Source organism: Lagopus leucura, unplaced genomic scaffold (assembly GCF_019238085.1).
Source record: "Lagopus leucura isolate 7727_CA_CO unplaced genomic scaffold, USGS_WTPT01 Super-Scaffold_1, whole genome shotgun sequence".
NCBI classification, from domain to species: Eukaryota; Metazoa; Chordata; class Aves; order Galliformes; family Phasianidae; genus Lagopus; species Lagopus leucura.
In genome coordinates, this window is record NW_024962250.1 from 8,090,708 (window position 1) to 8,113,389 (window position 22,682).

At 39.5% G+C, this 22,682-nt stretch overlaps 1 protein-coding gene across 11 annotated transcripts in view; it reads left to right on the forward strand.

The window, feature by feature from the left end:
- MGA (MAX dimerization protein MGA) overlaps positions 1-22,682 on the forward strand; it is a 57,525-nt gene that overhangs the window by 30,210 nt on the left and 4,633 nt on the right. For 3 of the 11 annotated variants that reach the window (XM_042865629.1, XM_042865544.1, XM_042866104.1), the window contains exons 14-24: positions 1,267-1,552; positions 3,247-3,876; positions 4,397-4,717; positions 5,640-7,327; positions 15,217-15,347; positions 16,674-16,725; positions 18,310-18,495; positions 19,621-19,732; positions 20,835-21,068; positions 21,393-21,569; positions 22,007-22,159. In XM_042865629.1, coding sequence (XP_042721563.1) covers positions 1,267-1,552; positions 3,247-3,876; positions 4,397-4,717; positions 5,640-7,327; positions 15,217-15,347; positions 16,674-16,725; positions 18,310-18,495; positions 19,621-19,732; positions 20,835-21,068; positions 21,393-21,569; positions 22,007-22,159 — 3,970 coding nt within the window. The other 8 variants (XM_042865712.1, XM_042865794.1, XM_042866259.1 and 5 more) reach the window with 8 other exon arrangements.

A 22,682-nucleotide genomic window follows, 5' to 3' on the forward strand; every position in this document is an offset into this window, starting at 1 on the left:
CAGGAAATCTGATTCCAAGTCTGAAGTCTGGTGATTTAGGTTGGTCTTTTGGCCTTTTAGGTCTTGGTGGCCCAAGCACAGAATCTTTCTCAAGATCTTGGAGCTTTCGAAAACTCTCTGCAGATGCATTTGGCAGATAACACTTCTGAATAAGTGGCTGTCAGAAGCCACAGAAAGAATAATTTCAGAGGAGGTGTGTACACTGGGACAAAACTTCAAAAGGAAACTGTAAACACTAAATTGCTTTTGATTCAGTTTGCTAGTGTTGACGAATAGCTTGTTGTCTTCTGAGTGTATGTTAGTGATGAAGAGACTTCATAAAATTAAGAGCGTGTCATTTCTCTGCAGTCTCGTGCTGCCAACTTGCTGTTAGGAATTGCTGGAAGGAGCTGTAGGGCTAGGATCTCTTCTTTTTCAAGGATATTTTGTGGTAGTAACACCACTCGCACTGGAGGTATATGAATTAGAAAATGAGAATTGAGTTCATTTGTGTAATGCTTTGCAGGTGCATTGCCCTCACAAAGAGAAGCTCGCAGAAAGAGCAACTTAGGGGCAGACGTCCTGTTTTAAAGAGTAAAGGCCTTTTTCCTTATGGTGTGTTAAAATAAGTGGCTTTTAGAGGTTACTACTGAACAGCCTGGAAGTAGAATGCAGTACTACCAACCAAATCAATATGAAATTCCTGTTGACCACTAGGCTTACAGCCTGATATCCAGAAAAGTTTGTTTCTTCTCTCAGTTACAAGTGCAGCTCTGAATGTGAAGTTAGTCAATTCGTGGTACAGTACAGACAAGGAAAGAAAGCTGACAAAGCTTTTTCAAAGTCCTTAGAGTTTTGTCCCGATGTATATGTATGTGTTCTTTCTTCTGTAATGCTAGGTGATAATAGGGTAGAGAATTTTATCTAAAATCGTCCTCATATTTGGAAAACCACTCAACTCAGGACTGCAGTGTATGTAGGAGAGGTAAAACGCATGCTAGCTTCCCTCTACTTGATTTTAGTGATTTCTCATGTTCCTTTGGACTCTGTGTTTCTGTTTGAGAGTCTTGAGTAGCATCTAATATCTGTATTACAAAGATACAGCAGAGTTGCTTGAAGATACTCTGAGCAGCAGGGAAGTTAGCAGTTCCCAGTCTGAATTGTAATGTGGGTCTTTGTTTTTGTTTTTTGAAAAGGACGCTTGGAAGTCCTGTGGAATGAAACACCTCTCCAGAGGTGGTGAATTAGCATTCTTTTCACAAAATTTCCCTTTTCCACTTTTTTCAGGTTAATGATAAAAGGTATCCTCAGGCCAAACTGCTTTTGGGACAGATGGGGGCATTACATCCTGCCAGTCGGCTAGCTGCTTATGTCACAGGCAGGCTGCGACCCACAGTACTTGATATCTCAACCCTCAGTACTGTGATCTCCAAGGTAGCATCCAGTGCTTCTGGGACACCATCAGTCCAGGTGCCCACAACATCAGCTCCCAAAACTACATCTTCCATCAGCACTACTTCAAACCCCAGTGTGACGACTCTGAAAGCTCTTATCCCACCACTGAGACAGATAGGTAGGTTGGAACTTATTACTGTATTTTAAATTGCGTGAAGGTAAAATAAAAAGCAAGTATACAGCATTGCTGTTGATTTCTTTGCAACAGTGCCTGCTGCCTTTGGCTGACTTGCCAACTAAGCTGCCTCTGCAATAAATAACCTCTCTAAAGCAGAAAGTTTTATTTTGACTTCAGAATAAGACTAGAGGTGTTGACTTTTAGTTATTTTACTAACAATACTAGAGCATATTTTCAAGAAACAAGGAAGAAGGGATACAGATACCCATTGAGCTTCAATTTTTTGTTTTGAGAGTTTTCTTACTATGATTTTTTGATTGCTTCTCATCAAGCATTGAAATTAAAATGAGGGTTTAAAGTGCGAAAGGATTGCTCCGAGCTGTAGTTCCACAAAGTTTGTTTTTCTGATGGTGTTGCACTTAGAATTGGAACTCATGTGACCAGCAAAGCTGCATGAAGCAGCGCAGTGAAATACAAGACGTCCCAAGTCTGGATTAGCAAAAGAACAGATGTGCAGCCGATAACTACACTGGCCTGCAGTCTCATTGGATTTCACAAGCTAAACAGGGTTGGACTTAGCACACTTGACATTTTTTTCTTTATTTTGTTAGTTTTTTCTTTTTCTTTTTTCTTTTTTTTTTTAAAGGAAGGAATATCAGGAAAAGCATTTGGTACTTGTATCTAAGTTGGTACTGAAGTGCTTACCCAGCATGGCAAGAGATAAATTTGCTTTTACATACCGTGTTTAGCATGATTTTAGGCAACAACAACAAAAAACATCGAAGAAAAATCTAGTTCCCAGCCACACATTTCTCCCATCTTCACTAAATACCTGAAGAAGTTTTGCAAGAGAAAAGGATGTTACCTGTGTCCTGGCAAAATGTTAACTTTGGTGAATTGCTCTGTTTCCTTCTGCCTAAATTTTCCTTGCATTGTAAATAGCTGTGTTGTTTTTCTCTTCCTGTGGTAAAACCAGTTGTGTTATGTGTTTATGCACTATTGAAAAGGTGGCTGCATTTCACTGATGGGTGAAGTGATCATTGCATATATGTGTAAGTTGGGCTTACGCAATGGTCTCTGCATTGTTGTACTATGTATTAGGTTCTGTTTCTGATCTGTAGGCATCTGGAGTGATACAGATATGGTATTCTGGTCCTTGGAGAGCAAGGGATGAAGGGAAGCTTCTCAGTAGTGATTTCTTCCTATTGGTTGAATTTGTCCCATGCTCAGATGCACAAATGTCACTGCAAAAAGGAGGAGGCAGGACAAAACTCTCTTCCTCCTTTCTCTGTGGCTTATATACAGTCAGAAAATCAAGAAGCAGTGAAAAGAGGAACATGGAAAAAATTACTACAGGAAGAATTGGAGATTTAGAACGTAGATTGAGCCTGTTATTGCACCTAGCCATTTGTTTCCTCGTACTGAAATTATAATTATATATTCATAATTTCATGATAAAGAACAACACCTCAAGACCTAATTTTTTTGTATGACCAGGAGGAGATGCAATAGAATACGTGCATATTCCTAATATGTAAGTCATATTCAGGACTGCTGTGAAGGTTTCAGGTTAATTACAGGGTGTTCTTAAAGTGAATGGAGACCCAAATTCATGATGAAATGACAATTGTTGTGCCTGAAGAACAGCAAAGAGAAATCTATTAAAATTTTGACCTGCAAGTTTTTATTTGCAGCTGCTCGACCCTCACCTGGTGGTGTGTTCACAAAGTTTGTGATGAACAAGGTTGGAGTTCTGCAGCAGAAGATTCCTTCAGTGAGCACATGCCAGCCTCTGTCAGGGCCACAGAAGCTCAGTATCAGTCCTACACCGATAATGGTTGTCACCCCTGTGGTTCCCACAAGTCTGTCTCCAGCTCACTGCACTATCTCTCCTGGGGTCACTACAGCCACCACCACTTTTCCTGTAACTGTAGAAAGTACCAGTGTGGCACCATCTACTGTGTCTGCTCCTAGCCAAACAAGAGCTAGTGAACCTGCCTCCTCTCCTCCTGCAATTACAGTCACAGGTGCTTCTGCAACACCTGGAACCAACACTTGCACCACTTCCTCATCTGCCACTCCTACCGCCACTGTGAACGTAACCAAAGCAGCTGTGGTTGCTGCCCCAGTACCAACTCTGTCACTCCCTACTGTAGTAACAGCACCAACAATTACTTGTCCTGTTATCACAACATCCCCTTCTACAGTTGTTCTAACAACTGCAGTGGCTACGTCTGTGGTGACCACACCAGCTTCCTCTGTCAGCTCTGTTCCGATAATACTGTCAGGAGTGAAGTCAGCTCCTTCAATAGCTCCAAAAAGAGGTAAGACTTGTCTGCTTCAGTGTACTGTTGCAATTGCTCGCTTTTTTCTTTCCTCATTCATTGCTGGGACATGGTATGCAATTGCAGAACCCAATTTAAGTATAGACTCACATGTCTCACCGTTATTTCCAAAATGGAATAAAAAATGTAGTTTTGTAAATGGCTTGTTTTATTCCAACCTAGCCAAAACTACTAGAGAAGGGAAAAAAAAAGTCGTTATCTGGTCGGTATCTGCTATGAAACGAGCTTGAAGTCTCCCATTGTTTCTTGGCTTGTAGAAATGTGTAGCACAGTTATTGCTGTGATTGCTATGATTTCACCGTTGGTATAGAATTGAAGAAGTAGGTGTAGAATTACCTTTTCAGTGTTACTTGAGAGTTTTCTGAGTCATGGTTGACAACTAGACATGCATCTAAAGATCCAGTTGTTTCTAAAACATCTGTGCTTGATTTAAGAATAATGCCTGATTTATAGTATGTTTTCTTAACCTGATTTTATGTAACTTTTGAAAATGTTTTAGAAGATGCTACTCCTCAAGTGCAAGCTGTAAATAAGACTCCTCCAAAGATACCTCCTGGAACAGAGAAACGTGTAGGACCACGACTGTTGTTGATTCCGGTGCCTCAGACATCCCCTGCTTTGCGACCATTAAACAACGTGCAACTTCCTCAGAAACAGAGAATGGTTCTTCAGCCTCTCAGAAGCCCTGGTGGTGTGAACCTGTTCAGGCATCCTAATGGACAGATAATTCAGCTTGTCCCACTGCAGCATTTTCGAGCTCCGGGTGCCCAGCCCAGTGCCCAGCCTAACGTGCAGCAGCCAGTGATGTTCCGCAATCCAGGTACAAAGTCCAGGGTTTCTTTCTTGGCTGACTGTTGTGTTACTTAGATTTCTCACACCGTGTTTCTATCTGTGATGCTTATCATACTGACAGTAAAAGAACAGGGTGTGAGTAAAGACTGTTAAGTATAATTACCCAGAAGTAATGCAGCTTCAGCCCATCTAAGATGCAGAAAGTGCAATTAGCAGTTAAATTACCAACACTTGGGAGTTCTTCACAGCAGGTGAAAGGGTCCATGTGCAGCAAAGGAGCCCTTGTCACTGTATTATCACTTAAATTATCTCCTAATTCAGAAATCATACTTGCTGGAGATGCTTTTAAAGAGAACAAGCTGTTAGCTATGTCTCATTGGACTGAAGTTCTTTCTGATCTGAGGACTTGGCCTGTTACAGGAGAAACTTGCTGCCAGTGGTCTTATTTTTCTTGTTTTAAAAGGAGTTTTGAGTATCTAATCAAGTGCACTGATGGGTTTGTTAAGTTGGAAAAGATTGTGGTATAATCACGTTATTTTGTCATATTTTTTCTCTGTGGAAGTTTTTACTGGAAGAAGAAAGAAAAAGATTAAACATTCGTCTTTTACTTAAGAGTAATCCCCATTTCCCTGTTTTCTGTAAGTGGGAAAGAATAAAATGGAAAGAATCTCAGCAAAATACAGTGCTTTCTTCAATTAAAAAAAAACGATGCTTGAGCTTACCATTACATCTGTTCATTCCAGAGTGACCACCTCATTATTTTTTAAGGAGATGTTCTGTATAAAAACTGAACAGTTTACTTTATGCAGCATCCACTTTTTCACTGAGAAATTGTTATGATGCTGGTTACATTACAATCTATGAGAATGCTGGCTGCTTCTGGTACAGCATCAAGTGCTAAAAGAAAATCATATGGGCAAGTATAAGCTGATATTTTCTTTCCTTCACAGGATCTGTTGTAGGAATTCGGTTGCCTACACCTGCTAAGCCTCCTGAGCCACCTGTATCTTCTGCTTCCTCTGTGTCTTCCACTCCTTCTGTCACAAATTCAACTGTACAAACTGCAGGACCCAAGTCATCCTCTAGGTCCACTCCAGCTACTCAAGCATCTTCTCCTTCTCCTTCAGTAACAAGATACGTGTCACAAACAGGCGCTGTGACTCTGAAGATCTCACCTGCTACTACTAATGTGACAAATCAAACCACCACTGAATCAAAAATAACTAGCAACTCAGGTGTTCAGCCATCTTCGAATGGTAATGTCTTACCTTTACAATCTGGTAGTTTTGCTTTACTTCAGCTCCCAGGACAGAAGACTGTACCAAACTCCATTCTTCACCATTTTGCATCTCTTCAGATGAAGAAGGACTCCAAGAAAATAAGCCAGAAAGATGACTCAGGTGCTGCTCAGCAAGCAGAAACAGAGAAGGATTTGCACGCAGAGGAGAGTGAAGTTGCAGAGTCTGAGGCCGCAGAGTCAGGTGGCAAAAAAGAAGAAAAGGAGGTGTCAGTAAACAAGTCAAATAATGTTGAAGGATCAGTGTCTCAAACAATCACACCTGTTGAAAGTTTCACTGCTTTAGAGGCATTTGAGAAGGATTCAAAGGTGCTTGAGGGTTCTGGTGATGATGGCCCCTCTCTTCAGAATGATGTTTCCACAGATGTTATATCTTCTGACCATTCATACATCAGTGAAAAGCCAAATGATGAGGAAGCAGTCACAGATGAGAAAAAGGATTTGGTCTGTTCTGAAAATGTAGGGGCTGTTTCAACTAACTCTGAAACAGTTTGTGAATCATTAGAATATTCTCTAGTTGCTCCTCTGAATGATGCACATCCACAGGGTCTCAAGGATCAAGAGGCTGTACAGTTGAAGAATCATGGAAAAGACCAAATACATGCTGAATGGGAAGATAAACCAGTTAAGGAACAGGAGGGTGAAGTGCAGGCACATATGAAGGAGAATAACAAAGCAAGTTCTGGGCAGTCATGGAGGCAGCAAGAGCAAGATATACAGCTGGAGAACAAAAAGGAACAGACAGGAACTGAACTGCCGCAGAACAAAAAAGAGTTCCAGGATGGTCTTGTGCAGCCGAAAGTGGAAGAAGAGTGCAAGGCCTATGCAGAAGCAGAAAGCTTAAGAGAGAAAAAAACAGGCAAGTCTGAAATAAGTTCTGCAAAAGAGCAATGTAATGCTTTGGGAGATAAGCAGGTAATAAGTACTGTGGAAGGCAGAACCAACATAGCCACGCAGGAAAGCAGTAAAAACAAAGAGCAAGGTGCTGTTGATTCTCAGGAGGAAATCAAAGCAGTTGAAGATACTGTAATACCTGCTAACAGTTCCTGGAGCAAAATATCCAGCATTGCGCCTGTTTCAGAAAACAAAAGTGAAGGAGCTAACGAAGCTGACAGATCTGATATAGGTGACTTCATGATGCCTGGACAGAAGGCACAGGAACCCAGGCATCACAAAAAGAGTTCTATGCCCACTGCTGATATAACTGATTATATGGAAGAGGAAGAAGATGATGATGATGATGATGATGATGAAGATGAAAAAACTGATGATTCTGCTGATGAGATGCTGGATGGTGCTTCTGATTTCTTAAGTGAAGAGGAAATAGATGTTGAAAAAGTGGTAAGTATTTAACTGTTTATGAAGGGACTTTTTTTAATTGACCAACTATCATGTCTGAACCCATGGATTTGAAAGAAACAGTACAATTGTGTTCTAGGCTTCAGTTTCTTTAGAAATCTTAGATATGGCTTCCAAGTTTCTGACTTTTCCTGTCTTTTCTTTTTTTAATGAGTAGCATTAAGTGGCCTTTTAGATACTGTTTTTCAGTCTGAGTTACATTGAAACAGCTGTAGTAGAACTGTTGCATGTGATGTTGGTATTGTATTGACTAAAGCAACTTGGTTCTGCCTAATATGACATAGGATTCTAAAATGTGCTAACCAGTCTGGTATTTCTCATATTTTAAGCTGTTTCCTTTTACTCAGCTTTCATAGTTCTTACTAGTCAACTTTTGTTTCTGGAAGGAATGCTCAGATTGTTCCTTGAATTCCCCTTGAGCACTGAAAGCTGTCATTCTGTGTTTAGTAGAAAGGAAACTGGCTACAGAAGCCACAGAATAAGGGAAGTGATGTGGTTAATATTTGTAAGGTATGTTTACATTTTAATGCTAGTAGAGTTTCTGTCTGATTTCATTCAGAAGCTGAAACAATCATACACGTAACTACTTCATGTATTTTTGGTGTATCAGAAATAGTGTACTGTTTGTTAAAAAACACAGAGCTGGGTTTTTCTGATCAGTGTAAATGGACGTAAGAAATTTGCCTTTTTGGGGGATGGGATAGAAGCAGAAAGAGGTGAAAGGGGAGAAGAATTGGGGAGTAAATCAAATAAAATATGATAGACTTTATTAGTGTTCTCAGAATGTGAAGCTCTAGGTATGTAATTCCAATTATGTAAAGTTCTTTTATCCCTTCTCTATTAACTTATGTCTACTATTGAAAACCAAATTAGACTTCTTCCTCTTATAATGATACCCAGACTAACTCAGTTGAACCAGCAACCACAGCTTTTGAAGAATGTATTTTATTAAACAGAAAAAATAGACAAACCAATTGGTGTACCAGCTCACAATTTTCGGGTGTGATAGTAGCATCCCAGCTGCATGAAGATGATGAAAATGAAAGCATCTCTGATTTTTGGAAGCTCTTCCAATTTGCAAAACTGAGCCGTTGCTGTCTTGTGTTGAGTGGGGTGGTGACAGTGTGACAGTTCTGTATCTTCAGCAGTGTTATCATTAAGTTTAGAGAACTACAGCTCGTAGTTGTCAGTTGCCCAATAAATCCTTCAGACAAAGTAGTCTTAATTATCTGTTGTTTACCAACAGATAATAAATACAGTGTCTTGGTCACAGAGCAGCCTGTTGCCAGGATTGATGTTTTAAAGATCTGGTTTTCTTCTGTCCTCTGAAAGAATGATAAAACTAATTATCAGATATTCTAAGAAGAATTTGTTTTAGAAGAAGTGCATTTTGCATATTTTGGAAGTGATCAGTACAGTTCAGGGAACCATATAAGGTATTTTCTAAGCATTTACTATAAGTTTATACAAACTTGATTAAACTAGCTTTAGTTATAGAGCAGCAAGGCTGGGCATTGAGATCTTGAAGAGAAATTTTAAAAGCAGTTCAGAATTTGGGTGAATTCTTGATGTGTCAGTGTGTGCTGCCTGCAGGTTGAGTTAATATGTCAAATGCCTACTGGAGAATTCAGTTTAAATCTAGATGAGCAAGTCTGTAGTCTTTTGCACGGGGTGCTTGTTGATAAGAATATATTTTTCTCAATAAGACTTGAAGCAGCCAGGAAGACCAGTTTGGGAGAATTGCAGTTAGGTATTTGTATTTATTTATTTATTACTACTGATGAGGTCTTCAGTAGATCAACAGAATGAGGAAAGTACTTCTTGATTGACCATTCCCTTTCCTGTGCTCCTGAGATGTGCTGGTTATGGTTGTTTCTTATTTCTTGAGGAAGATGGGCTGATTATCACTGGTGGCCTGAAAACACAGAACTAAAGTAGGAGTATGAAAGTGGGTTAGTGTTAAGCCTTTTGCATTTCTCTGTGTAGAATTGCTTCTAAGATTATTCCACCTGAAAGACCCCAGAAGAGTTGGAGCTGCTCAACTCTTAAGAGTTACACTCAAGCTTTGTGGTTAATATAATTTGTAGAAGCTTAGAGAAGATTTCTAAAGAGTGGTTTAGGGATCTGAACAAACATCTTCCTCAAGAGAAAATGGCGCTAGTTAAAGTGGCATTTCCATAACAGTGAGTTGTTTAAGTTTATGCTAGTTCTTAAGGTTGTGAAGACCCAGTATTGAGCACGTATTCGGAGCAGTAGTCCTTTGTAAAGGACTGCAGATACCTGAGTCCAGTCCTTGTTAATGAGTAGACAGGTTTTTCAAGGTATTTTTATTGCTTCTTATGGAGGAATGTACAGGGTAGTAATTTTGTTTCAAGAGACAAGTATACTTAAAATATAGTTATCCAAGGTAGAAATCCAGGCTTTTATATTGGAGACCTTCAGCCCATTCAGGAAAAAAAAAAATAAATAAAAAATTGCTGTAATACTCCTCTAGCAAGAAGTTATTGTCCAAAAGCATTCTTACCATTGTAGTGAACCTCTTTATTTTAATTTACCCATCCTTGTCAGGAAAGTTTGGACAGCTGTGTTGTAGCAGACGTTTCTTTGGTTTTGGCTTATGCCTCCTCCCCATAATAAGTTTTACTGGGGAGACACTGGGGAAAAAAGAGAATGCAGCCATGAAAGAGAGAATACAAAAACTCTTAACAGAAGCAGGCTGTTCAGCAAACCTTTTGAGTAGTTGAGAATTCTTAGTTACATTGCAGAGCTTCAGACAGTGCCTCAAACGACAGCAAGAATATGCTTCACGTAGACCATTTGCACTCTTGTTGGGATAGTGCTTACAGGACAGGCTGCGTTGTTATTGCCTGTCAGACTGGTTGAAGTCAGTTTATATGAACAGATAACAGCATGGATTTTATCTGTTACGTTTAGCTGTTAGAAACACAGAAGCACAGTGTGCATGCATCTCCACTAATACTTCTGTTTAGTGAAAATGCTGACCAATCTGTCACTACTAGTTTGGAATCTGGGCTGATTTTAGGTATTCAGGAAGTAGTGCTAAAAAAAATCCCAGAAAACTCTGGTGAGATTCAGGATGATTGCTACTTACCTGTATTTTAGCTGTCACTGTTTTGGTTTTTGTTTTGTTTTGTTTTTTAGTAGGTTTCCCTGTGAGGTTTTCATTGCAGTAGTGACTTTCTTGCTCCTAATTTTGCACGTTGATGCCCATCAGCTTGTTGCCTCGTGCTAGCTCTCTGCACTTAAGAAACTCCTGTAGAATTCTCTGCTCAACAAAAAGATGAGCTCCTCAAGATGGGTATCTCTGCCCTTTTTCATTTTTTTTACCTTGAACTGCATCAAGAGAAGCCTAGGGGTGATGATCCTCTGAGGTTTGGTGGTATGAATAAAACCTTTTAAGTATATCATTGCAAACAAACTAATCAATGTCAGGACCTTTTTTTTTTTTTTTTAATAAGTTCTGGTGCAGTCTCTGAGACATGATGTTAAATGCCTGCTTTCCAAGTCATTACATTAAACGGCTGCTTGGCCTGACCTATGTCACAAATCATGTGTGAATTGTTCATGAGTGGTTGTTTGTTTAAGCTAAGACTTATCAGGAGTTGTTCTGATAGTTTAATGCTATGGATAATAGAGTCCTATAGCCTTGTTTAATTTGCTAGTGTAAAAGTAGCCTCTCGTTGCCTGGCAAGGTATTTTCTTCAGAATGTTGTAGTAACTCAGTGGTTCTTAAAACTGTGACAAACCATTACAAATGATGGTAGCACTGTAAGTTTAATAAGCTCAAGTGATATGCTTTTGGATGATCTGAGGTTTAGCAAATTCTGAGGTGTCCAGAGCTTTTGATACAGGTGTGTCACATGTGAGAACTGCAGACACTGTAGAGTACAAGGCAGATCCAGAAATGAAGGATTTCCTCGGGTAGTTTCTAAGGACATCTGTTATCTACCTTCCTTCTTATCACTGTCACACAAGACCCACTGCCATTAGGCAATTTGGTGTTCAGAGGGAAGTAGGCTGACAGATGCAGAAGAAGAGCAGACATAAAGAAGAATGTCCTTAGAAACCAGCATTGAAGTGCTGAGAGGGGAAAAGTGCTGATGTTTCTTTAGCAACTTAGACTTTTAGTGCAGGATTGTTCCTTTTGTGTCCCCATTTTTTTTAAGGTCAGAGGCCTTTAGAAGCTTTATAGCTGCTGGAATGCACTGAGGATAACTTCCCAGTACAGATAGAAGGCCCAGTCAGAGGAGATATGTTGCTGGACCTGTTGTGCACCAATGCAGAAAGACTTAACACAAAGATCAAGACTGGAGTTACAGTTTTAAACTAGAAGAGGCTCAGGTTTTGAATACTGTTTTTCTAGTTTAATAATATGTAAGAAGTTTCACCATGAAAACAACTCTAGCTGGATCATTTCTCCCAACCCTTTGGTTAACCCAAGGCAACTTGTCAGCACTCAACAGCTTTACCGTGATAACGGTTCTAATAGAAGTTAATTTCATGGGTGTCTTTTTTTCTCAGTCTGAATCTTAGCATCTTTAGAGTGACTCTACAGAAACCCCCTTTCCTGCACAGCTTCACCCTCTTAAGAGAAACTCTATGCATCTCTTGCATGTAGAATCACAGGATAAAATTGGAACGCTAGAGAAGATATCTGTGGGTTTCCAACTACAAGGGAAGTTTTATGAATGACCAAGGGGAGCAAAAAAGAATTAGAAGTGCTCATAGAGAATTTAGAGGAAAAAAAAAAAAAGGCTGTGGAAGCAGCTATGTGTTCTTGTTTCCTGTTGAAGCTCCACAGAAGGTCCACTTCTAGGAAAATGGTGTAATTTTAGTATCTTCCAACTTCTAATTAGTTTTGTTTTGTTTTGCTTTCCCTTCCCTCCTCTCTTCCCTGTTAGTAGACCTTAATTTCAGACTCAAGTTTATATTCTTCAGTTTTGTGACCTTGTTCAAATGCATCATTCTTTGCTTTTCAGTTGGGCAAATGGAAATGCAGTTCTGGCTTGACTGAAAGGCAATTTGGATGCATCTGTCACCGAGCGACTTGATTTAAATCAAAATGAAAAAACATTCACTGAAGCTGAATATTGACAAAGGTTGTAACAAGTAGATATAAATGTGAGAAGCTGTTGAAAAGTTGCTGTCTGTATGGATAAGTGATATTTGTCAAGTTAGATTTTTTTATGGTAGGACTTGAAGTTTCTGGAAGCATACAGACCCACTTTCCAGGCATGCGGCAAAGCTGCACCCTGATCACAGGCAGTATGTGTGAGCTATTAAAATACATAGGGAGAAGTGAACAAAGGTCTCATCTGGGTCTCATTTTCAGTAGCCTCCATGTTCTGGATCTCAACTGCAGGCAGTATGTGGTTGGGCCTTTCCAGGTCCCAGCCATATGGTATCTCTTGACTTCATTCTTGCGCTGTCTACCTTGGGGAGCAGTGGTAACAGAGCTCGTGACCAGCCCCACAAGTTCCAAGGGATACATACTGCTTCATTAGTAAAGATGGTGTTTTTTCTCAGTGCTCTGCTCTCTGCTCTGCTCTCCAGCGCTAACAAGTCTTGCTTTGTGAGGGAACATTTACAAGATGCAAGCAATAAGGATTCTGTGGGCTTTTAGGCACAGAGTGACAGCAGTTCGTTACGCTTCTGCCTATGCCAGTACCATACTTCTAAAGTCAGATGAGAATTTGGTTTAATTCCTCTTTATGCTGGAACTGTCACTTTTGAGAGGACGAGTGCAGCAGTTCTCCAAGGATAGTGGCTGCTCACGAGTTCACTCTCCTTGCTCTTTTCTATTCCTTTTGCAAAAGATGTGATGTTTTAAAAGCTGGACTTTTAAAACTGACCTTTTTTTAAAAAACTGACTGGACTTTTATGGACTGACTACTAGGGAGTGTGCATAGCAGCTTGCTGAAGAGAGAATGCTTTTCTGCTTGGGTCTGGATCAGCTGGAGCTGGTAATCTGAGGTTCACCTTCCTTTATTTCATTAGTAATTTCTTGATAGTTCACTGTTCAGGAAGAAGTCAGCTTGTGCACACGTGAGTAGTTAGGAGTCTTTTTTTTTTTTTTTTTACATAGAGGACTTTATGTGGTTTCATTCTACTTAAAAACTAGAAGATTCTGTAGGCAGTAATGTGTGTATTTATGTAGATGTAGTATACATATATATATATATATATATATATACTCACATTATAAACACATTTACACTTTCTCTCTCTCTCTGCACATACACACTATATACTTTACTAAAGGCTACATTACCAACATAGGCATTAGTAAAGGAGGGCAGATAATTTTTTACAACAGTTGGTGTTTTCTGTAGCCACTATCACACAAACATGAAGGATGTTATTGTACAAGACTTTGGAAAAAAACCAGATGATTTTCTGTGGCAGCATGTAGTGGTCACTCTAATGGGGTGCTGGGAACTAACAGGGCAATTCGCTGCACTCTTTACTGTGTCACACTGAAAGCTGTCAGAGATCATAGTCCTCTGTCAAAAAGGAAATCAGCAGCAAAGAATTGCTCCTGGCTGTAAATCGGGGATGTTTCAATTAACATAGCTAAGAACTTCACAGGTATAAATTTCATGAGTGATAATAGTAAGTATTCATCATCAACAATATGTTAGTTATGCTTGTGGGATAATTTAGGCCACTCTTATTTTTTATTATTATTTTTATTACATCACTATACTCTAATCCATGTCCAACTGAGAAAATGCAATGCTTTCTCCTTTCTAATAAGAGTTTCCCAGAACAGCAGTGTAACTGTGCTCTATCACTAATGAGCTGCAGATAATCTATAAAACTGGCATTTATTAGAGGCCTTCTGGTACTACATATTGCCTTTTTCATATTCTGTTCTCTAGTGGTTTTTGTGATTAACTATTTACATAGTTTCAGGTAAGTATTCGCTTCAGTGAAGGAGGAGATTACAACTCCCAAAAAAGAAAGAAGGAAGGAAAGACGGGAGAGAGGGGTAGAAGGAGAGTGAGATGGAGTTCTTCAGGGAACTGGGGCGAGTAGAACAGAGATTTGGAGATTTAATGGCATTTTCTTACTGTAGAAGGAGAAAGATCTGCATTCTGTAACAAAACCCACGCTTTATAATAATTAAATAACAAAAGCTGTAATAAAAAAAAGTTGCTTGAATAAGGCTCATTTTGTTTGTGGGGAGGATAACTTGGTGCTAAAAATGGCCACAGGGTTAGTGTTTAACAGTTATAGCTCTGCAATGGCACTCTTGCTCTGTCTCCACAGGTGATTATCAAGTTTTTTGAGTCGGTAGAGTGTGGAGAAATAGTACTTCTGAGGAAGTTCTGAATATTTAAAATAATTATAGGTCAGTTTTTTAGAAAGAGCAAAAACGACAATCTTTATCACCTGAGAAGTTTTCTATATGACTCAAAGAAGCCCAGTTTCATGATGTTCTGCCTGTTGCTCTTAGCTGTGAAAGCACCATTACCGTACTATTTCAACTCAAATCAGTGTTAATTAGCAAGTCTACAGTAGATGGTTGTAAAGGTAGATTGGCCTTATTTGAAATGTGGGCGGGAAATCTGTCCTGTGAAAGCTCTTTATCAAACTAACATTAAACGCACAAATGACAGAGGTGGATTTTGCTGAAATAAACTTTGTGAAGTTGCTGTGTGAGGCATTCCTCAGGTGACAGTTGCTTTACCGCCTGCTTAGCACTGTTGATTGGGCGGTGTAGTTGAAGAGTGCTGTTCTCTAAAGGTTCTTAATGTTACAATGTTTTGAGACTGAAGTGCAACTTGTTTTGGCCTGAGCTCTATTGCTAAGTAGATACTCATTTTTAAAAAACAAAACAAAAACTGTTCCAGGATGCGTGTGAATACAGTGAGGATGACGAGCAGGTGGACATTGAGACCGTGGAGGAGCTTTCAGAGAAGATTAACATTGCCCGTCTGAAGGCCACAGCTGCTAATATCCAACCTTCCAAAGAGAAGTAAGCATCCGTGGAGAGCACTACAGTTTTGTATTTTATTGCTGAGCTGACACTGAGTAAGCCTATTAAACAAGAGATTTTACGTAATGGTAAGATAAAGCAAGGCTTGCCAGGTTTTCCTAAGCATTGGTGCATCTTGGTGTCTGTGAGGATGGGGCTGTCAGAACTAAGAGTAGATTTGAGGTATCTTTGCTTTTGTTTTGTTTTGTTTTTTAAATTTCTCTGTAATTGATTTGTTCATGAGGATATATATCTTGTAATGTGTAATATTTATCAGTACCCTTTCTGCTGAATATTCTACTGAATATTATAAGTGTGGTCACCTTGCTTTTAAATATGATTTTGCAAGCTTTTGTTTTGTTTATTCTTGCTGGTAGATTTCTAGGCAGGAGCAGTCATGGATTTCATCCATGATCCTGTAAATGAAAGCTTTGACTTTGGGACCACTGCCCCCGATGAAGAAAGCCTTTTCTTATTCGTATGTAGTCTGCCATGGTTGGATAGCTTGGCTCTTTTTTTGTTCTGTTTTTATTTGTTGCTGCTGCTGCTACATTTGCATTTATAATGACAATGCAAAGTAAAAACACTGTTAACTTTAAATAAAGTATGTGAAGATGGTCATGGCTATTCCTCAGCTGTATCAAAGTAAGGGAAATCTTTGAAGAACTTTATAAAAATTTAAGAAACAATCTGATGGCAATTAATCTGTGCCTCCCAGATGATTCTTCTTTTTTCCTTGCAGAGATACAGCTCAGTTTTTATTCTTAGAGAGCAACAGAGTTATGCTCTATCAGTTGTCAAGATCCTTCAGTGGGAAAACTAGATCGTATGTTTTGTACAAATAATTCTTTCATATGTGTGTTGTTCTTTGTTTTCTTCAATGCCTGAGAAATAATATGAGGAAGCTGTTTTTATACGTTAGGATAGAAATGAAGGTGAGGATTTTGATTGGTTGGTCTTGGTTGGGGGTATGGTATCATCTGTGTTTATCTGTGTTAACAAAAAGAAAACAACAGCCAGAATACTATCTAAAATCAAATAGAAATACTTTCTGAAGTTAACAGACACTGGCTTAATTTACTGTTGAACTGTGGACTAACTTCACAGCTTTTGGAACAGCTGATTTTTTTTTTTTCCAGAACGATGGCACTGAAGATAGTTGAGTTCCTTGAGAAAGCTCAACAGTGTTCTGCTTTCATGTAGTTAAAAGGAAAAGTTAATTTCAGGGGATAAAAATGAGCAATTCTAGGCTGTTTCAATATACTTAACGAGGATAGAGTGCATGAGATGAGTAGTGTTGGGAAAAACTTTCTACCTTTCTTCCAGATACCATGCTCGTAATTCTTCGGATGAAAAATTAACAGAAAGCCCTACGAAGGTATATGCTCTCCTCTTTCCTTTTGGTATCACATCTCCATTTTAAAGATAAATTTTCATCTCAAGCTCAACTCCAATGCAATTTATCTACCTCTTGTGTTACTTATGATTAAATGCAAGAAACCAAATACATGTTGGGGAAGGGGGAGGCAGTAAAATCTCATTAAAGAAAAAAGGAGCGCAACTGCCATCGGTGATTTCTCACTCCATTTCTTGTACAGGAGAAATATCTGCCTCTTACTTGCTATTATGTTCTCTTAGGTTCTGTGATTTTGGTGTAAATGATGTCTACGGCACCCATAAAATATGTAAGACAATAATATGTAGGATTATACAGACTGCAGCATAGGGCAAAGGATTTCTGAAAACAGTTTAAATAATATGTCCTTAGGCAAGTTAAAGACAGTGCAGAAGCCTTTCAAACCTAAACTCATTGCAGTCCTTCTGAACTTATGCTATATATTAGGGTCACTTTAAGGCACGTTTCACTAATTGTCTGTGATAACTGTCAGCAGTGCACCTGAAGTCAGGTTTAAAGCTACCTGTTGGGAGGGTGGGGTTTGAGGTGTATTGTGAATTTGGTGAATGTTTTGCATATTAGAGCAGACTGGTACATACGTTTTTGCCTGAGATGAGGATGGGTTACAGGGCACATTGCCTCCTCAGTTATTATTCCCTCTGCCCTTGAAACTGACAAGAGGCCCTTCCTTTAAAGGAATTCTGCGCCCAACAGAAGAGCAGATGCAATTACAGCCTTACTTGTGCTCATTCTGCCTGTGAGGGCAAAAGTCAGCATCAGGAGTCAGCCTTCAGACTCCTCCTGAGGCCAGAGGACTCAGAAATATCATTGCTGAATCCGAGGAGTCTTTCTCCTGATTCACTGGGATTTGTAGTAGACCCAAAAATGATGTCAAAGTACATTAATACTTCTAAAGTATTATTTCATCATGAAATAAATACAATAATTAAAAAAACTGTAGGAATAATGCTGAAAAAATCAAATCTTCAAACCTGTAAGGGTGGTTGTTACCTGTGAAGCTTTCTGGACACAAACAGAATTAATCAAAATCAGAGTCTGACCTTAACATTGTCTGTTAATTGGTAGATGTCTGGGGTGATGAATAGCAACAGTGTCTTTTGTCTATTTGCTCCTATTTATATTTACCCAGCAAACAAAATACAAACAAAACTAGTTTAATGTCAGGGAAAAAAGTTGATGGGATATTTTCATTTATTATATGAGTTTTGACAAATGGGGAAGAAACACTGGGGTCAAATGTGTGATTTTGCTGTAATGCTGTGGCTTACCTGCGTAGCCTTGTACTGCAAAAATAGAAAGCTCACAGATAGAAAGGGCTGCTCATGATTGTTTCTTTTAGGACTGATATGATTATGTTGGTCATTTTTGGTTGGTCGGCATTTCATGCTTCTGACACTGAGCTTTCATGAAGACATAATAAACGAATAGCATGATGTGATGTCTTCAGGTGTCTGGTGAAACATTGCAAATCAAGCATGCCTTTGAATAATTTGCTGTTACATTTCCTTTTTTTCATTGAACTGGTCCATATGGTTACTTTTCCAGCAGAATCCTCCAATCTGGAGCAGAAGGCAGAAGTCTGAGGAAGAAGCTTTTGCTCATTACCGCCAGACACACACAGCAAATGAACGCCGGCGACGTAACGAAATGAGAGATCTCTTTGAAAAACTGAAGAGAGCTCTGGGGTTGCACAGTCTTTCCAAGGTGTCCAAATGCTACATTCTCAAGCAAGTGAGTATTTTGAAGCATAGGTGAGGGAGCTTTAACCTGAACAAAGTGTCACGGAGTAGTTGAGTTTGGAAGGGAGCTCTGGAGGCCATCTGGTCCAGCCCTTGCTGAGGCAGGGCCACATGGCGGTTGTTCAAACCTGTGTCCAGGCATCTTTTGAAGAGCTCAAAGGAGGGAGACTCCACAGCCTCTGTAGACAAGCCTGTGCTCTATCACCCCCATCCTCTTTCTACCCTCCCTTCAAGTATTTATATATGTTCATAAGATCCCCTGCCGAGCTTTCTCTAGGCTGTAGAGTCTCAGACTTCTCTCATCGGAGAGATGCCTTCATCATCTTGTGGCTCGTTTCAATACACCCATGCCTCTCTCATATGAGGGAGCCCAGAATTGGACACTACTCTATGTATAGCCTCATCAGTGCTGAGAAGACCGAAAACCACCAGTGCTGAGAAGAGGGAATTACCACCCCCTGCACTGTTGACAATAATTTGCTCAATATAGCACAGTGTGTTGGTAGTCTACTTTGTAGAAAAGGCGTATTGCTGACTTACGTTCAACTTGGTGTTCATTTGGACCTCCAGGTTCTTCCAGCTTCTACAAAGCTCCTTTTTAGTTGGGTGACTCCTAGTATATACCAGTGCCTAGAGCTGTTCCACTACAGGTGCACTTCTCAGTGAATCTCATGAAGTTCTTGTTGGCCTATTTCTCCAGCCTGTTAATTTCATTCTGGATAACAGCAGAACCCTCTGGTGTGTCTGCCACTCCTCTCAACTTTGTGTCACCTGCTTACGTGCACTGCCCCATCACATAAATGTCAGGAAACAAAACTTAAGTTGCAGGTACATAATTATGTTTGTCAGCTGTACCCTGACATGGTGAGATAAAAGACTTTTTTGTTTAAAATGGAAGAACTTGAGAGGAGGGGTGACCAGTATGTTTATCACTTTTCAGCTTGCATTTAGGGAAAGGTAGCTTCATCTGATACACTTCACATCCTGATTCTGAGTCCTGCTTTCTCACGACGATCAGAATGTCTAAGTAAATTTCATAAAGCTTTATTGGGAGGAAAAATATTTTGTAATTTTATGTGTTCTTCACTTATAAATCATTTTCCTGATGTTTTTCTAGGCCTTTGATGAAATCCAGGGATTGACAGATCAGGCAGATAAGCTTACTGGACAGAAGAACTTACTGGCGCGCAAACAGGATACTTTGATTCGAAAAGTTTCCATACTTTCAGGTGAGGATGTTTTTTAGATACAAACCACATGGAATAATAATAGAAAGAAAAAGCTTTCAATTGTAGTACAGAGTAGAGTAATCTTGGGAGGATCTGGGTAAGTCATTAATGTTCACATAAAATTTAGATAGGCCCTTGATGCCAGGCTTGACAAGCCTCTGTGTGATACGCTCACACTGATAAGAAATGCTTTTATTTTCCTTAGTCCCTAAAGGAAATGTAGAAAGATCTCTGTGCTGCAAGACATAAGCCTTAGTTCCCGTTTACTGGGTATGTTTTAGTGGGGAAAAAAATTAATTCTGTCACTGATTGCTTCCCAAAACAGCTTTTCTGCTCAGTGCTTCGTAAGTATGCACAGTTATGTTCTTGGTAACATCAGTACCAAAACTAGCACTTGTATTGCCTAGATGGAGGAGGTAGCCTGTTGTAAAACAGAACTGCACTGTATTCTGAGCTGCTGCTCAGTGAGGGGATTTGAGACCCATGGAATCACAGAATATCCTGAGCTGGAAGGGGCCCACAAGGATTTGTCCATGTTAGAACTTAAACTCTAAATTGTTAGGAGATCAGTGTAGTTATTTCATGTTGGACCAACAAATTGTGAGCATCTACAGAAAACATGATTTCTAAAAATCTTGTTTTGATGTGAAAATTGTAACATTAAACAATGCTGAGCTGTATGCGAGTTTTCTTTTAGATGTTATTTAACAGCATGTATCAGTCCAAGAAAACTCACACAACATACAAATAACGCTGATAATCATGCTTATTAGGAAAGATGTGAGGTATTTCTCCAGAGATGTGGATGTCTTCCAATGGTACTTGTTGAACAGAAGCTACTGCACATTGAAGCTCATTTCTTCTTATCAAAGTTGCAGAGAAGTTCTAAAATGCATGGATGTTTCTGAAAGAAAAAAAATAACTTGTACTAAATATGTAATTATTACTTTCTTGTTTGAGTCTGCTATTTACTTGGTGAGGTTATCTACTGTAAAGTAGTTAAATCACGTCAGAGTGATAAATTTGAAGTTCCATCCTCACATGTTTAGGTTTGGGAAGAGTCTTTGGAACATAGATTAACTTTCCAATGATGTTTCTATAGGGAAGACAGAAGAGGTTGTCCTAAAGAAGCTAGAATATATGTATGCCAAACAAAAAGCTGTAGAAGCACAAAAAAAGAAGAAAAATGTTCAACCAGCAGAATCTGTTGTAACCTCACCTGCTAGCACACATCAAGAAGCATCTTCTGCTCTACCCAGAGATCTGAGCAAAGTGCCTATGACAAATAGAAGAGGCAAGCCATTGATACTTGCCAGAAAAGGAAGCCATGCCACAGGTGGGTTAAAAAGAATGCACTTGTCACTGAATGAAGTCACCTTTTAATTTCATCAAGACTGAAGGGATGTTTGTTGAGAATGTCACTCTAGGGGGCTGAGGCTATTAGACTGCATGAAGAGGAAGTATGGATTTGTTTCTCGCTGTGTTGAGGGGGTTCCTGGAGCCTGTGTCACTTCTGAAGCGGCTTTCTAATCTCAGGCTCATGAACCTTCTAGCTGGCACTTCTTGCATGCCTGTGCTTGATGCTGGATTGCAGGGTATCCAGGTTTGCCATTACAGGTGCTGTGCCAAAATAGTTGATCTACATGTTTCTTTTATACAGAGAACACCTCATCCTCTCTGACACTAACTGCTGCAAGCCTAGTGATGACTCCCCAGGGGCAGGTGCTCACGCTGAAGAGCCCACTGGTACCCGGGCAGGTAGCAGCTGTGCCCTCCACGCTCTTGCAGGCTGAATTAAAGCCTCGAACTGTCAGCAATACCGTGACAGCGCAGCCAGGTACGGTCATGTGAGAGCACGCTAACAGATATGCCATGCATTCAGAGATGTGCATGTCTGTTTGCATGGTAACATTCAATTTTGCCTTTTACTTTTGATTCTTTACAACTTAGTGAGGTAGAACCTGACTTTGATAAAATAAATTTTATATAATTATCACAATCAGTCAGTATGTCAACAGGTAAGTAAAATTTGTTAAATTTTTACTGTTTCCAAACTGGGGAGATAGGAAGTCTCAAGAAAGTAAAGGCAGAAGGAAAAACCTGAGATCTCTTTCGTCACCTAACCTATCTATATTTATACCTTTTACCACTTTCAGATGGTACTACCGTGTAAAGTCTTGCATGGAAGTGTAAGGATTTTATTTTCCAGGCTTGACTGAGTATCTGAAAGGATCTTGTTTCCACTGAATTCCCATTCCCCTTTTTTTGGGTAAGGTATTGCTTCTGTGATGATTCAGCTGCCTGGATCAGCAGTTCCTGTCCAAGTAAAAGGAATCCTTACTAACTCTGCTATTCCCATTACACTGTCAACTGTTGCTGGAAACCCAGTACCCTCAGCAGTAGTTCCAGCCCCAGAGTCCCATTCAGGTAGGCTCTTTATTTTTTATGGATCTTTCTGCATGTATGTAGGGAAGGCTACCCTTGCAAAAATGAGGCTGAACTATTTTTCTTATTAGGAAGTAACAGTAGATGCTGTTGTCTGGGTTTTCAGGGGAAATCACTATTAAGTCTTTTTAACAGATCAGAAGGTCCTTAAAGGACTAAATACAAGAGCTTTATTTTTGTTTTTTGCTTTTGTTTTTTTAAACCCAAGTCTTTCTCTTTCTCTCTCTCTTTCCCTTTCTCAAGTCTAAATAATTCTTCTTACCCTCAGCAAACTAAAAAGAATTGAGGCCTAGAACATGTCCATGGCATAATGCATTCCACTAGGGAAGTTCAGTAAAAAGTGATTGTGGGGCTGTTGAAAATCTTTCTGAGGGCAAAGATTTTGTTTTCCTCATGCATCACTGGAAGAGCTGTAAGTGTTACAGTTGCTTCCATCTGTGCCAGCCTTCTGAAGGAAGGGACTGGGCAAGTGTTTTTTGGTTTTTTTTTTTTACAAGTTGAAAGC